Source organism: Balaenoptera ricei, chromosome 20 (assembly GCF_028023285.1).
Source record: "Balaenoptera ricei isolate mBalRic1 chromosome 20, mBalRic1.hap2, whole genome shotgun sequence".
Taxonomy (NCBI): domain Eukaryota; kingdom Metazoa; phylum Chordata; class Mammalia; order Artiodactyla; family Balaenopteridae; genus Balaenoptera; species Balaenoptera ricei.
In genome coordinates, this window is record NC_082658.1 from 56019707 (window position 1) to 56035060 (window position 15354).

General features: G+C 49.2%; 1 protein-coding gene across 3 annotated transcripts in view; it reads right to left on the reverse strand.

The window, feature by feature from the left end:
* Nucleotides 1-15354, reverse strand: part of MYH10 (myosin heavy chain 10) — a 137978-nt gene that overhangs the window by 13305 nt on the left and 109319 nt on the right. For all 3 annotated transcript variants that reach the window (XM_059907898.1, XM_059907900.1, XM_059907899.1), the window contains 10 exons: nucleotides 11681-11818; nucleotides 10769-10892; nucleotides 9296-9467; nucleotides 7972-8184; nucleotides 5398-5542; nucleotides 4624-4830; nucleotides 3406-3510; nucleotides 2117-2269; nucleotides 1526-1774; nucleotides 1031-1243 (listed from right to left, as the gene is read on the reverse strand). In XM_059907898.1, coding sequence (XP_059763881.1) covers nucleotides 1031-1243; nucleotides 1526-1774; nucleotides 2117-2269; nucleotides 3406-3510; nucleotides 4624-4830; nucleotides 5398-5542; nucleotides 7972-8184; nucleotides 9296-9467; nucleotides 10769-10892; nucleotides 11681-11818 — 1719 coding nt within the window. The remainder of the gene's footprint in view (nucleotides 1-1030; nucleotides 1244-1525; nucleotides 1775-2116; nucleotides 2270-3405; nucleotides 3511-4623; nucleotides 4831-5397; nucleotides 5543-7971; nucleotides 8185-9295; nucleotides 9468-10768; nucleotides 10893-11680; nucleotides 11819-15354) is intronic.

Genomic DNA, 15354 nt, shown 5'->3' on the forward strand with positions numbered 1-15354 from the left:
CGCAGGTGCTATTATGATGTGTCCCTCTGGGGTTCACTGCCACGGCAGTGCTCACGCGGGCAGGAGAAGCCTTACAGCGTGAGGAGGGCCTGTGTCTCTTAGTGTCCGGCACTTCACAGGCACAAAGGAAATGCTCGTGGAATGAATGTGGGACTGTCGTTTGTTCTAAAGAAAACTAATATGGAACAAGAAAATGGAATCAGTGGTGGAATTCTCTCTCTACATTTTACTATGTAATCCTGGCCATTTCTACTCTAGGAGGCCTCTTCTTGTCCACGGGGCCGGTCCCCAGGCTGTAGGAGACTCAGCAGGAAGGTAGGACAGTCCTTCCTCCCTTATGATGTGGCCAGAGAGGCCGTGTCCCAGGAAAAGGAGCTTTTATCTTTAGAGAGGACTTTATGCTTTTCAGGGCACAGCTGCAGCAGCTTCATGAAACAGGCAAGTATCACGTCCATTTGACAGAAGAGGAAACTTAGGCTTAGACAGGTTAAATGGGAGCTTGGGGGAGAGTCAAGCCCTGAACCTGTTCTGACCCCCAGGCCTGGGTCCCCGTCACTATCCTCAACACCTCGTACACTAGGGGAGGGAGGGAGGGTAAATAAAAATCACAGCAGCTCTTGGGGAAGGCGTGTGCAGTGGGAGGACAAGGGGGTCCCACCTGGCTCCTCCTCTCCAGCTTCCCCACTCGGTGCAGGAGACAGATCCCACTACCCTCAATGTGAGGGGACTTCAGGTACTTGCGTTTGATTAACCACCTGAGACTCAGGAACAGAGAAACCCTTCATTAAAAGGACCCCTGCCAGGATGCAGCTTAGGGCGGGGAGGGCCCGTGAAAGCGACAAGAACTCCCCGCCTGGCTTTGGCACAGGTAAGCGAGAACAGACTGCAGAAAACCTGATGGCTTATCCTGGGAGTCTTTAACCCCCTATTTATATACCGGCCAAGACACTCCCAGTCCGCTTCGCTGTAGGGCTGGGCCTTCCCAGAGCCGCCTGCCTGCCCTGAGGGCACCGGTCCCCGGGACACTCACGTTCTTGCCCACGTCGTCCTTGGAGCTCATCAGGTCCTCCATGTCGGCCCGCAGCTGCTTGTTCTGCCGCTCAGACTCTTCCTTGGCCTCCAGGGCCTCCTCAAGGGCGCGGGCCAGGGACAGGGCTTTGGTTTCCTTCTCTCTGGCCTCTGCTTCGGCCCGGTCTCGCTCTTCCGCGTAGCGGGCAGAGACGTTCTTCTCTTCTGCTAACAGCTACACGGGATGGCGTTGGGAAACAGCAAAAATCGATTTCAGAAGCAACACAGACTCCTCTCATTTGCTACGTGCCTGAATTACTGCTAAGAATATCAGGGGTGTTCTCCTGTCTCCTTCTTTATGCTGGTCTGCTTTTTCCAATTTTGCTATAAATATATATTGCTCTTAAATAAGAAAGGATTTTTTTAAGCCGAAATGACAAAGGCGAGGGCTTTGCCAGGAGGAAACACGTGTGGCGCTGGCCCTGGAGCCCAGGGGTGGGGAGCGCTGGGCACCCACCTGATCGAACTTCTTCTGCTTCTTCTCCAAGTTGGAGACGATCTGGCGCTGGTGGTCCAGGTCCACCAGCAGGTCATCGAGCTCCTGCTGCAGGCGGTTCTTGGTCTTCTCCAGTTTGTCGTAGGCCAGGGCCTTCTCCTCCAGGCGCTGGCTCAATGCTTCCACGTCTTTAAGGAGCTTCTTCTTGGCTTCTTCCAAACTTTCAATTGTCCCCAGGTCATCATCTACTTTCTTCTTGGTATCTGTCAACTGAGGGAAAAAAGATCACTATTAAAGAACTCAACTGGATTTCACACTTGAGGAATAAAGATAAAACTTGTTTTCAATATTCTGTCAGAAGAAATAATATAAAGCAATACTATGTGTTTCTGAGCAAATGAATCTTAGACCATAAATTTCTTCACTGATCATCTATAAAAGGATGACTGGATTGGAATTTACATAGTTGACACAGTCCGAGGGTCTTTACTTTGCTCCCAACAAGAGCCAATTAACTGTCCCAAATGGAGTTGAAACCACCCAGCAGGGCAGGGACGTTAGCTGCTAAACACACACGTTGAGGCCACACAGCGTCCCAAGTGGATCACGCACCTGGGCCTGCAGGGCCAGCACCTGCTTTTCCAGGTTCTTCCTGGCCTCCTCCTCCTCCTCCTGCTGCTCCTGAAGGCTGTTCTTCTCCTCCTCCAGCTGCCGGATCCGACTGCTCAGGTTCAGTTTCTGGCGTGTCTCTTCCTGAAGAAGCTCCTGTTTATTTTTATAAACGGTCAGTACTTAGGTTATGGTAATCACCCAAACCACAATGCCTCTGCTAAAAAAAAACAGAGTCTCAGTGTGTGAGAAATACCCAGTGATGTTAACAAACAAGTGATTTTAAAACACACCTGATCATTTAACAAGTGCCCTTAATACAATATTGCTTTAAAGTTGTTCACGAGGGAATTCCCTGGCAGTCCAATGGTTAGGACTCCACGCTTTCACTGCTGAGGGCGCAGGTTCAATCCCTGGTCAGGGAACCAAGATCCCGCAAGCCATGCAGTGTGGCCAAAAAAACCAAAAACAAACTTGTTCACGAGCAATGGCAGCGTCACCCCCCAGGGGCCCAGGCCAGGGACCTGCGAGCTTCCCTTTCCCACATCTTTTATCACTCCTGGAATCCTTTCCTGTTTCTCTCAGGTCAGCGTTAATGAACAAAAACCATGAGAAAATGTCTAAAATGGCCAGCAACGCACGAATGTATAACAGGACCACTGCCTGGTGAACCACACCCCAGGCAGCGCCCGGCCAGACAGCAAGAGCCGCCTCCCAGGCACCCACATGCCTGCCAGACACAGGAACCGCAGGCTCTAGATATGAGCTCAAAGGTGAGTTCCTGAGCATCAGGGCTGGTTTTGGTGCAAGATGGTTGAAAATAAACGTAGAGCAGAATGGCTTCCCTGGTGGCGCAGTGGTTAAGAATCCGCCTGCCCATGCAGGGGACACGGGTTCGAGCCCTGCTCCGGGAAGATCCCACATGCCACGGAGCAACTAAGCCCGTGCGCCACAACTACTGAGCCTGCGCTCTAGAGCCCGCGAGACACAACTACTGAAGCCCGCGCGCCTAGAGCCCGTGCTCTGCAGCAAGAGAAGCCACCGCAATGAGAAGCCCGCGCACCGCAACGAAGAGTAGCCCCCGCTCGCCGCAACTAGAGAAAGCCCGCGCGCAGCAACAAAGACCCAACACGGCCAAAAATAAATAAATAAATAAATTTATATAAAGAAAAAAAAGTAGAGCAGAAGATCAGAGGTGATAAGAGGGCAGTTCTGGGAATAGCATGTTTCACCAACTTACAGATCACAGAAACAGCAAAGTTACTATTAACGCCCCACCCCTGGGGGAATACCTGTGTGTCCTGGAGTTGAGACTCAAGACCAGCTGCGTCCTTGGCAAACTTAATACCCTTTTTCTCTGCTTCTTCTAGAAGAGTTGAGACATTATCCAATTCATTCTGCAAGGAGGAGTGAAAGGTTATGACTCACTTCAGCAGTAGGCAGAGAGAAACGAGTGGTGGCTCTGGACCCTAAATGCACACGAAGCGAACATGTCGCGGGGAGGAGGGGCCGGCCTCAGCTACGGAGGGCTCACCGCCGAGAGTCTACCGCCCGCACGAGCAGGCCCGGAGCCGGCCACCGCAGACAGCCTCCCCTACCACCCGGCCAGGGACGCTTCGGACGGCACAGCCCGCGCGTGGAGGGCGTTCTCCTAACTGGCTTGCTCTCTTGTGATTCAGCGTCAAGAGACAAAAATTATACCAAAGCCTCTGAAAGAGTGGCTGCTTTCCTATGTGAGGAGGCTCAAGACTAGCAGGTGGTTTATTTTAACCCTTTTTCACACGAAGATGCACTGTCCATATGCTGGGGGGAGGTGGGTAGGGGGCGCAAGTATTCATTTTCTTAGAGAACTTGAAAACTTTATCACACAGATTCAAAGAAGTTTAAATTCTAAGAGTCACAGCCCACAGTTCTTTTTAAGCTGAAAGAAAATCTGGTATGATATATTTATCATGAATATGTAGCCATTTCTTATGGTCGGATTTTATGAATAACGTGGTAAAAACATTTTTTTCTTTTTCGTGTTTAATTAACGATAGCTCTAAAATACCTCCCCCCCCAGAAACCCCCGTGGCGTAAGACCTTCTGTGTTTTTTGTGGGGCCAGTGGGTCTTCGACAAGAGGGACAGGAGTCGCCCTTCGTCCTAGTCTGTCCTCTAGTCACGTGAGCAAAGGCAAGGCACACGGAGGACGTTTCTATACTTGAAACTCAAGCTGATGGCGTTTCTGTTTATCCTCATTTTAGCAACGCCCTTCAGAGATCCCCCGCTTCATCAGTCTTGGCAGCAGTGGGGCGGGGAGGGCTGTGGACTCAGCAGAGCCCAGAGGCAGGCGAGCTTCTCACGTCCTCGTCCACCAGACTCACCCGGGGGGCGCTGTGAGCTTCAAGTGGGAGGACAACACAAGGAGCCTCATGTGGACCTGGGGCAGCCCGGGCGCCCCCAGTGTCAGTCCCCTCCCCCCCAACCCCGCCAGACACTGGGGGCGACGTCAAGGCTGTCCAGGCCTACCTGTAACTTGTTCGCTTTCTCGGCCAGTTCCACCCTGAGTCTGTCTCCTTCCGAGACCTTGGCGTGGAGCTCCTGGACCTGGGCGTCCAGCTTCTTCCTCTTGTGCTCAGACTCGGCCTTGACCTGCTGCAGCACCTTCACCTCGCACGCCAGCTCCTTGTTGTCTGTCTCCAGGCCCTGCTTGTTCTTCTCCAGATTTGCTTTGAACTAGGAGAGAGGAGGGAAAAAGAGTTCACTAGCAGTTTTACAACAGAGGACACAAAGGGCATGGCTTTGGGATCCAGAGAACTGTGCTGACACGGAGTGAGGCTGCAGTCGACATCTGTTGCATAAATGAAGGAAGACACCTGCTGTTCGCGGAGCGTGAAGACTTCTGTGGGTGGAGCACCCCTGTACACACCGCTCAGGGCAGCAGATACAGTCTGGGCGGTGGGGGGGGGGAGCTGACAGCAGTGCGGGGAGCCAGCATGTGAGATACGGAAGCGGGAACGACGTGTGCGGTGCCTGAGGCAGATGGGGGGCAGGAGGGACGGGGCACCTGGAACACTTGAAGGGCCGGGTGACTTCCGGGCAGCAGGTGAGCGAGAGCAGACTTCCAGCTGCTGAAGGTTTAGAGCTAAGTCATCAGGAGGAAGAGGGTTATCGGTGAGAGGAATATGGGGATTCTAAAATAACATCAAGGGCGCCTGGCTCTCCCAGGCCAGCAGTGTGCTTTCAGAGAGCAGCCGCCGCGGGGGCATCTGGCCGCCCGCGCTGCCCACCGACGCGTCCTACCCGCTTCGCCTGCTCCAGCTGCTCCGAGAGCTCCTCCAGGGCGGTCGCGTGCCTCTGCCTCATGTCCTGGATCTGAGCCTCGTGGTTCTTCGTTTCCTCCTCAAGAGCCTTCTTCAGCTCTGCCACTTCTTGTTCACGTTTGGTGCTAGAGAAACAATTTTAGAGGAAGAAGCTCAGAATTAGTTGAATGACTAAATTAAATGCACATTTTTAAAGTTCTGCTTATGTTTGAAACATGACATGGATTCCAGGAGGCTGGCGTGTCTGTCATTGTGGTAGCGGGAAACCTTCCAGAACCAGCACGACCCCCATTCCACACGCGACTTACAGTCGAGACACGGTGTAATGTCCCTGAGGGTCTTCGGACGTTCGGGGCAGCCTGGGTGCATCACAGGCCAGGCGCTGCTTAACACAAGATGCCAAAATGCCTGCCACAGCACCAGCTGGCATTTCAATAAAACCGGAAGAGGGTAAATCCCCAAAAGCGCTGGTAAAGGCTCATCAGGCAGGACACTGCACCCCGACAAAAGTGGGGCTGAGCATCAGGTTTAAGCGCACAGCTTAATGCTGAAACCAGTTAAGTAAATACCACTCCTGCTGAGAGCTGCCGTAACACGGAGAGCTTAGAGAGCAGTAACTTTCCAATCATCCTGAAGCACAACTCTGGCAAACTTGCTCTAAAACCCGTAGCCAGTTAGAACAGTGACATATATGCTGATTGCTGTGTGGGCGCACTTTCCTCTCTTTACAAGGAAGCGAAATCTAGGGGCTGCGACCAGCTGCGGCAAAGAGAAAAGGGGCCCAGGTGGCTGCTAGGTCCGGGGTGGCAGGTCACCAGACGAAGGGAGCCACCGGCGTCGCGGTGGCGCAGCCGGGCTCGGCCACACGTTCGCTGGAGGCGAAAGGCGTGCGGGGGTCTGGCCTTGGCCTCTGCCAGCTTCCGTGCAGAGGCGGGGTGGGTGCTGGCGGTGGAGGAGCGGCACCAGCATCCAAGCATCAGCCCAGCGAGACAGGCTCCATCGAGGTTACTTCAGTCCACCCCCCACCGACCAGATGGCAACACCATTTCCCCTGACGCATCGGAACTGCAGGCCGTCCGACCCCTTCACCAGCAGAAGCAGGGAGTGCTGTGTTGGAGCACATCCACGGTTTTAACAAATATGCACATACTGGACTTCCCTGGCGGTCCGCTGGGTAAGACTCCGTGCTTCCAGTGCAAGGAGTGTGGGTTTGATCCCTGGTCGAGGAACTAAGATCCTGCAAGCCGTGCAGTGTGGCATAAAAAATTAAAAAAAAAAAAAAAGCGCATATCATTGGTACTTTTGTTTTTTAAAACAAGAGTTGAAGGGAAGAAGTGAGCAGAACCTTTTTTTCTACCATGGTTGAAAGCCCAGCTGAGAACGGCTATTTCAACCAAGTCTAATCATTAGACTGTGGGTTCCAGCCCACAGTTCAGTGGTTTCCAGATATTTAAAAAGCAGGTATTTTAAAGACAAGGCCAGGACTTAAAACTGCTAAAAGCAGAGCTGCTCTGTGGAGGCGGGTAGGAGCCTCTAGCCCCACCGGCTCAGGTGGCTCTGCGGGGAAACACCCTTCCGTTGCCGGGAGGCCCTGCGTGCTCGCGGGCAAAGTCCCTGGCACGTTACCGGGCTCACCTCCTCCGTTTCTTCAGCACTGAGCGCTCCGGACACCCACCGGCTGACCTCACCTGGCGGCTCGGCACGGCTTCTCTCCAGGCCCAGCACCCGACGGGCACACGCCCCTACCCACCTGCCTCTGTAAATGACCCCTACTGCGCTCGCCTTACTGCAGGCTCTCCCTGAGCCCCCTTCTCGGGGGCAGGCTCCCCTTCCCACCACTCACAGCCTGGGACAGGCGGCAGGGGTGTGGGTGTGTGCGCGCGTGCGAGCATGTGCACGGCCAGGTCTACCCGCCGAGGCAGCCTGGGGATTCCTGGGCTGGCCTCACGCGGCCGGCAGCTTGGTCTTGAGGGGGGAGGAGCCGGTCAGGAGGAGGCCAGCAGGGGCCTCAGGCAGCCCACCTGCCCACCGCTAGCTGCGCGCGCTCTCCCGGGGCTTCCCGTGAGTCGTGTCTGGCTGCGCGCGTCACTTTCCTCTTGCCTGCGCTCGGCGGCTGGCCCATCTGTTACGTGGGTACCTGCACTCACCCGTCCTTTTGTCTCTGTGGACACGGGCCTCCTTCTCGTCTGTTTCCGCACCACTGTTCATCAGACCAATTGCCGCAGCCAGCAGATGCCCAAACACCCCCATCTCCTCCTGTTTCTGTGTCTGTCCCCTCTAGCCCTCTGGCCCCTGAGCCCCACCCCCTTACTTGGTTCAGGTGTAACTCTCCCTCCAGCCCCGTGTGCGTACCTGGGGCTTTTCTGATCACACCTCCCTCATCCACCTACCCTGTGCTTTCTACCTACAGGCAGGTTGGTTTCTAACCACCAAGATTTTGTTACCGTTCCACCTGCCACTGTTTCCAGGAGGGAGAGAGGATGCTTGAAGTGACAGCATACAGGAAAACACCGCCCTCCCCGAGGACGAGCATCTCTGCCCTGCCCCCGCTTACCGCAGCTCCTGCTGAGCTGCTGTGGTGTCCAGCGTGTCCTCAAGCTCTGTCTTCAGAGCTTCCAGCTCCTCACTCAAGTCCCTCTTCTGCTTTTCCGCCTTGTTCCGCGAAGCCTTCTCGGATTCAAAGTCTTCCTGCAGCTCAGCAAGCTGGGCTTGCAGCTCTCGCACGACTTTAAGCGCGTTGTTCTTGTGCAGTGTCTCGTCGTCACCCCTGCGGAGACACCCGGGCACGGGAAGCGCTCAGAGCCGGCGCCCGGGGGCTCTTCCCACAAGGAGACCCTGAGACACCACCCCCAGCCCACAGCCCACGGCTTGGAGGCCCAGAGCTGGTATCAGGATGGAGTCTGGGTCCTGTCCAAAAGGCTAATAAAGTTCTCCGTGAAAAGGGAGGACCATCTCACTTTAAGGATTATAATATTTAAAAATTCCCTCTCAAGCAAATGTTCTTCTAGTTAAAACACTGCTCAAGGTAGCGGTCTTGTCTGTCAGATTGGTTCCAGCCCACAGCGAATCTGCAAATTCAGAGAAGTTCTTGGAACAAAGTGGAAGCAGACCCGCCACCTTCACACCCTCCACTCTACGCTTTCTCTATCCTCTGGTGCATCTTTTTGCTCACGTGTGGTTTAATGTGGGTGGATGTTCTGACCGGGGATAGGTGGGAAGTGTGAGGTGAGGGAGGGGAAGCTGACACATGGGAGCAAATGGAGAATTTTAGTTCTGGGTTGCAGCCCTCACGTCTGTAAGTGGCCAAAGAAAGACTAACAGTGACAGAGGCGGAGAAGAATTTCTGTTATAAGATTTTCGTCATAGGACTCAGTTTAATTTATAATTTATTACAATCAAGAAGATTGTAATAAATTATAAATTAAACTGAGTCCTATGACCATGTAGCCAAATAGTTATTCTTTATAAAGAAATGAAATATTAGGTATAAATGTATTTACTATATATGACTTGCATTCTGTAACTGAATGGTTTAGGACTGAATAGCAAATCATGCTAGAAGAGGGGGGAATATTTCTGAAAAGTGATTTCCTCTAAACTTCTAAATCATATTGAAATTAATCTGTAACATACAGAAACCAGAACATTTGATATGGTTAAAACTGTTCAGGTGTGAATTTCCAAGGATTTCATGATATGACTCGTGATTTTTAAGTATAAATACCAAGAAGGATTGATGAGATTTTCTGGCTGCCCCGACACAAATGCTCCGGGGTCTCCCAGGCCCGTGTCACACCCAGTGACAAGGAGGCCATAAGTCAGTGTCCCAGGGTCTCATCTGTCGGGAATCCCCCTCCAGCCACATGCCTAGTGCAGACCTGGCCAGGGCGCCCTGCAGCTCCTCCTCCTTCTTGGCCACCTGGATCTTGAGCTCGTCAATCTGTGCCTGGAGCTCAGCGATCTGGTCCTGCAGGTCCGTGGTCTCGCCGTCCAGTTTCCTTTTGGCCTTTTCCAGTTCCTGGCGGGTCTTCTCCTCCTTCTTTAAGCGCTCTTTAGGGCAAGATACAAGAAGCCCCTCAACACACTGAATGTCACTCCATATGGACAAATTCAAAATAGAAACTGATTAAAGTTGAAAATTAGCCATTGTATTCTAAAGCATGTCGCTGCCTTAATATCATCCTGCCAACCGCTCCATCACCTGAAACCCATTAAGATCAAACCAAAGGCGAGATACATTAGTAGGAGGGTGGAATTTTCAGGAAGAAACTGGGAGGATTCTAAGGATGTCCTTCCACAGGGAGCGGGCCCCCGCTATCAGAGCCAAAGTGACCTGGACCCCGTGCTGTGCCCGGGATTGCAGAGGGCTTGGCACAGGCCGGGCGGCGTGTGACTCCTGTCACCCAACTCCCCTTTCACCGGGAATCCCTGGTTTGAACCCAAGACTGCAGTTCCTGAGCCCTGAGGGCGAGAGGGCAGAGTGTGGGCATCTCTCCCACCCGCCCTCTGAATCCTGCAGTGATTCCTTAATTAGGGCCGGGGATGCTTCCATTCACACTCTGTCCTCACCTGCCCATCAATCAGGTGAGAAAAGGACAGGGCTACCTACCCTTCCCAGAAGAATCGCCTACGGGTAAGAACGGTTTATGGAAAGAATTTCAGGCTGACAACAACGAGGACAACAAAATCCTAAATACTGTTTTAGAAACCACTCATTTTCTCCCCGTTATAAACGACCACGCGACAGCACGGTGTTAAGAGCCACGCTCTTCCTCCTCTGTCGATGCCAGTCTCCAGCTGCGGGTCAAAGGGAAGGTTTTCTGGGCTCTTTCCAACTTCCACCCTCTTTTCTTATTTCTTTTGCAGAAGGCAGTGATCCATTTTGCAAAAATCCTAGCATTTGCTGGCATGACTTGGGCCACCAGAGTGAGACACTGCTACCCTGCAGAGTCTCCTGTCCCTGCCAGGTTTTGTGTCAGCAGCTGTCCCTTTGTGAAGGGAAACCTAGGCACCTCGACGCAGCATTTAGATTAAACACAAACAAATTTAACGGCCCGTACAGCTCAAACTTAATTTAGGTCCCAACTGTGTCCACCAAAGGGCAATCTATTTTACTACAGGACCTAACTTTAAAAAGTAAAAGTTTAAAGATAATTTAGTGCCGTTTGATGGCACTAAATACTTGGTGACTAGGCAAATGACAACACCATATAAGAGGCCTATTTTAATAGTTGAACCCAAACTGATGAGCAATCCCCATGTACATATTCTATTACAGCATGTTCTGATTTAAGTAAAATCTAAAGGCTCACATGTCCTAGCCCTAAATTTCTCTAACCTCCAACACTCACCTTCTAAATCTGAGATCATCACTTCTTGCTTATTCCTGATCTTGGCCAGGTTTTTTGCCTTTTCTTCCTCTTCAGCCAGCTGAGAGGAACACTCAGCAATGCGATCTTCCATGAGTTTCTTTTCCTGAATAGGAAAAACGGCTTCAGAAAAGGCATTCAAAGTGACAACTGGGTTTGGTTATTACTTAGAAAACAAGTAACGTTGGCCCGCCCGCCTGGCCTGCAGTCCCGCAGCAGGTGCTGAATGTATTACCGCCCAGACGGGAACAAGTCGTCGGTCAGTGTCCAAAGGGCACAAAATGTGCACGTTCAATCATCTCAGGGATTAAAAGGATATTTGGTGGATTAAAAAAATTAAATAATTTCTGTCTTTAGAAATCTATACCGACTATATATCTGTAGAGACTTAAGAGAGAAAACTGAATAAATGAACTTGAAATCTTGAGAATTTCCTGTTTGAAGCCACTTTCAGTGAGAGCATTGACACAAGTATTTTCCATATTCTAAAATCAGCTCTTGGACTCCCCTGGTGGCGCAGTGGTTAAGAATCCGCCTGCCAATGCAGGGTACATGGGTTCGAGCCCTGGTCCGGGAGGATCCCACATGCCGCGGAGCAACTAAGCCCGTGCACCACAACTACTGAGCCTGCACTCTAGAGCCCGCGAACCACAACTACTGAGCCTGCGTGCCACAACTACTGAAGCCTGTGCACCTAGAGCCCGTGCTCTGCAACAAGAGAAGCCACTGCAATGAGTAGCCCACACACCACAACGAAGAGTAGCCCCCGCTCGCCGCAACCAGAGAAAGCCCACACACAGCAACGAAGACCCAACGCAGCCAAAAATAAAATAAACCTATTAAAAAAATAAAAATAAAAATAAAATCAGCTCTTAAATGGAAATAGTCTCTTACTTTGATAAATTTGGAATTTTGGTCCTCGAGAAGCAGGATCTCCTCTTCCATCTTCTTGATCTTGGCCTCCGCCGTCACCTTCTCCAGCTGCAGTTTCTGGCGAGCCCCCTCCTCCTCGTCCAGCTGCTCCTCCAGGTCCTTGGGGAGAAGTACACGCGGTCAGTCTCCACACTTTCTCTACGAGATTCTACACATGCTAACAAGCAAGGTCAAAATGAAATGCCAATTCTTGATTTTCAAAATGGCAGGGTTATTTTTAAAAATATAAAATGTAATTATGTGAAACAGACACTTGTGTCCACTATAGGTTAAGTACAAAGTGCGTCAGTCCTTCTAGAAGCCAACATGGGAAAATGCAGCAGCTTTGAAAAAGAGCATTTCTTTTAAACCAGCAATTTCAGGAAAAGGCACAGATGTGATTTATATTTAAGAGACCTGTAGCAAAGTGTTATTTATCATACTGAGGAACTATGAACATACTTCAGAAAAGTCTTGGTGATTAAAAGTGGGTATATTTGTAAAATGGGATAACGTGTAGTTATTAAAATCCGTACTTTAGAACAGTAGTAACACAGGGAAATTGAATAATACAGTCCAACTACATCAAACACATACTTCATTCATTCTACTATGTCTGCTTAGCCAAAAGAGAAGAGAAAGACGACTAAGAAACAACCATGGAAATAGTACAGGTCGGTGAGAAAGGGCTGTCTCAGGTCAGGTGTGCCGTGCCGTTCACAACATGAGCGCATCACCAAACTGGGTGGGATTCCAGAGTTTACACATGGGTTTCCTATAACACGCTTCTCTTTATTTCATGCCCTACGTTACTGTAGCTAATAAACATATGCATTACAGAACAGAGTTGTATGTACAAATCAATATATGGCCAGTTTAAAAAACTTTCGTGGGACTTCCGTGGTGGCACAGTGGTTAAGAATCCGCCTGCCAATGCAAGGGGCACGGGTTCAAGCCCTGGTCCGGGAAGATCCCACATGCCGCGGAGCAACCAAGCCCGCGCGCCGCAACTACTGAGCCTATGCTCTAGAGCCCAAGAGCCACAACTACTGAAGCCTGCGTGCCACAACTACTGAAGCCCGCGAGCCTAGAGCCCGTGCTCCGCAACCAGAGAAGCCACTGCAATGAGAAGCCCGCACACTGCAACGAAGAGTAGGCCCCATTCGCTGCAACTAGAGAAAGCCCATGTGCAGCAACGAAGACCCAACGCAGCCAAAAATAAAGAAAGAAATAAATAAATTTATATATAAAAATAATAATAAATAAAAGCTCATAAACACAGAGGTTAAAAAAAAGAAACTTTCAAGGGTAACTTTGGCTCAATAATTTACCACAGTTGATTCTGTAATGAAACCTCTGCACAAGATTAACTTCTTTTGTGAAAAACTTCAAACACACATATAAGTACAGAGTAGCACGGTGACCCTGACACAAATGCATCAGCCCAAGCTTAACAAGCATCAGCTAATGGTCAGTGGTCACTTCTAAACCTCCAGCTTCTCCCTCCTCCCCGTGCATTATTTTGAAGGAAATCCCAGACATCATATTTCACCTGTAAACCTTCAGGCTCTATCTCTAAAAGATGAAGACCATTTAAAAATACACTTGTTCGAACTGGAATCCAAATAAGGTTCACACATTGTGATTGACTGATAAGACCCTTAAGACTGCTTTAATCTCTAGGTTCCCTTAAATTTCTTTCTCCTCCCTTTTTCTCACTATTTGTTAAAAAAAAAACCCAAAAACACCCCACAGGTCATTTGTCCTACAGTTTCCCAGAGTCTGGATTTTGTCCACTGCCTCCCTGCACTGCACACTCCTAAGGTGACAAAAGCAGTAAACAGAACAGTGGGTCCAGTGTCATTCAATTAATAAATGAATCCACATATATCTGTTCAGAAATATATGCAAAAAAATAATAGGGATAATGGGATGATGGGTGGGAGGAGACTTATAAGTGCTATTTTGTATTCTCTGGGTATTCTACAATATAGTGTTATAATCAGGAAATTAATATTGAAAACAAAACAAAAACCAAAAACAGCTCTAGTAGTTTTTGTTTGAAAAGGAGACAGATCAGAAATCCCTGAAAGCCTCACAGGTGGGGAAAAAAAAAAAAAGGACAAGAGACCAACAAGGTTGGGTTTTCCCAAGGGCCACGCAGTTAATATAGAATCTCAGATATTCCATAAAAGGGGGAAAAAACTAATATTTAATAATAACATTACCATAAATATTTTATAATGTGTTTGAATTTACAATGGAGATATTAAGATAACAGTGCGAAAAACCAGTGAAAGAGTCTAGAGTAAAGGTTATGAAGATGAAAAGTACTGAAAAACAAAACAAGCAAAAAACAACAACAAAAACCCTGTTCTTACAAGGAAATGCTTGTTTTCTAAAGAGAGAAATGCAAGCATTTCATGTGAAGTTGTTAAAACATGGAGCATAAAACAGTAGGTTGGGGAGACGAGATGACTTTGGGTGACCTTACCCTGTATGAGTAAAATATTATCACTGAAATGAGCACATGCCGTGAAACAAAGAGAAAATCAAAATGGAAAAAGAATTTGAAAAAGGATACATGTATATGTATAACTGAATTACTTTGCTGTATACCTGAAACTATCACAACATTGTTAATCAACTATACTCCAATATAAAATAAAAAGTTAAAAAAAAAAGAGAAAATCAAAACTGTTGATAATACCACCAGAGCTCACTATTATTGATGACCATTATTCTAGATCTTCTGTACGTTCCCTTATAAAAATCATACATAGTTTGTAAGTTATATACTTTCAGTTAGAGCTTATTGTGTATACTCTTTTGCAACTCTCTTAATATAAATACCCATAAAAATAAACACTTTTTAAATTTATAACTGTATATTATAACCGTAGTTTAAGAATCCCCTATTGGGGCTTCCCTGGTGGCGCAGTGGTTAAGAATCCGCCTGCCAATGCAGGGGACACGGGTTCAAGCCCTCGTCTGGGAAGATCCCACATGCCACGGAGCAACTAAGCCCGTGCGCCACAACTACTGAGCCTGCGCTCTACAGCCCGCGAGCCACAACTACTGAGCCCGCATGCTACAACTACTGAAGCCCGCGCTCTGCAACAAGAGAAGCCACCGCAATGAGAAGCCCGCGCACCGCAACAGAGTAGCCCCCGCTCGCTGCAACTAGAGAAAGCCTGTGAGCAGCAACGAAGACCCAACACAGCCAAAAATAAATAAATTTATAAAAAAAAAAAAAAAAAAAGAATCCCCTATTGTTAGATAATTAGTAGGCTTCCACTGATTTATGCTTAAAGTCCTAGAACTAGGATTGCTGGATTAATGTGTACTTTTTACAGCTTTTGTGATATTTTGCCAACCTATTATGGGATACTGGAAAGCTGTTTGTGTTGAAGAGTGGAGAGGGCCTGGACAATTTATTGTATGGGGTATTTGCCAAGGAAATAATATGATATCTTTTGCGGTTTTGAGAAATGTCTGAAATGTCTGTGCTTTGCAAAGATAAGCTAAGTGGTGGGGGAGAGATCTGGAAGAAAGAAAGTTTGGTGCTGGACTCGTGAAGCAGTGGTGGCAGATGCAGACACCGTGACTCTCAAGGCCATGCTGGATAGGCTGGGGTGGGGTTCCAGGAGAACGTG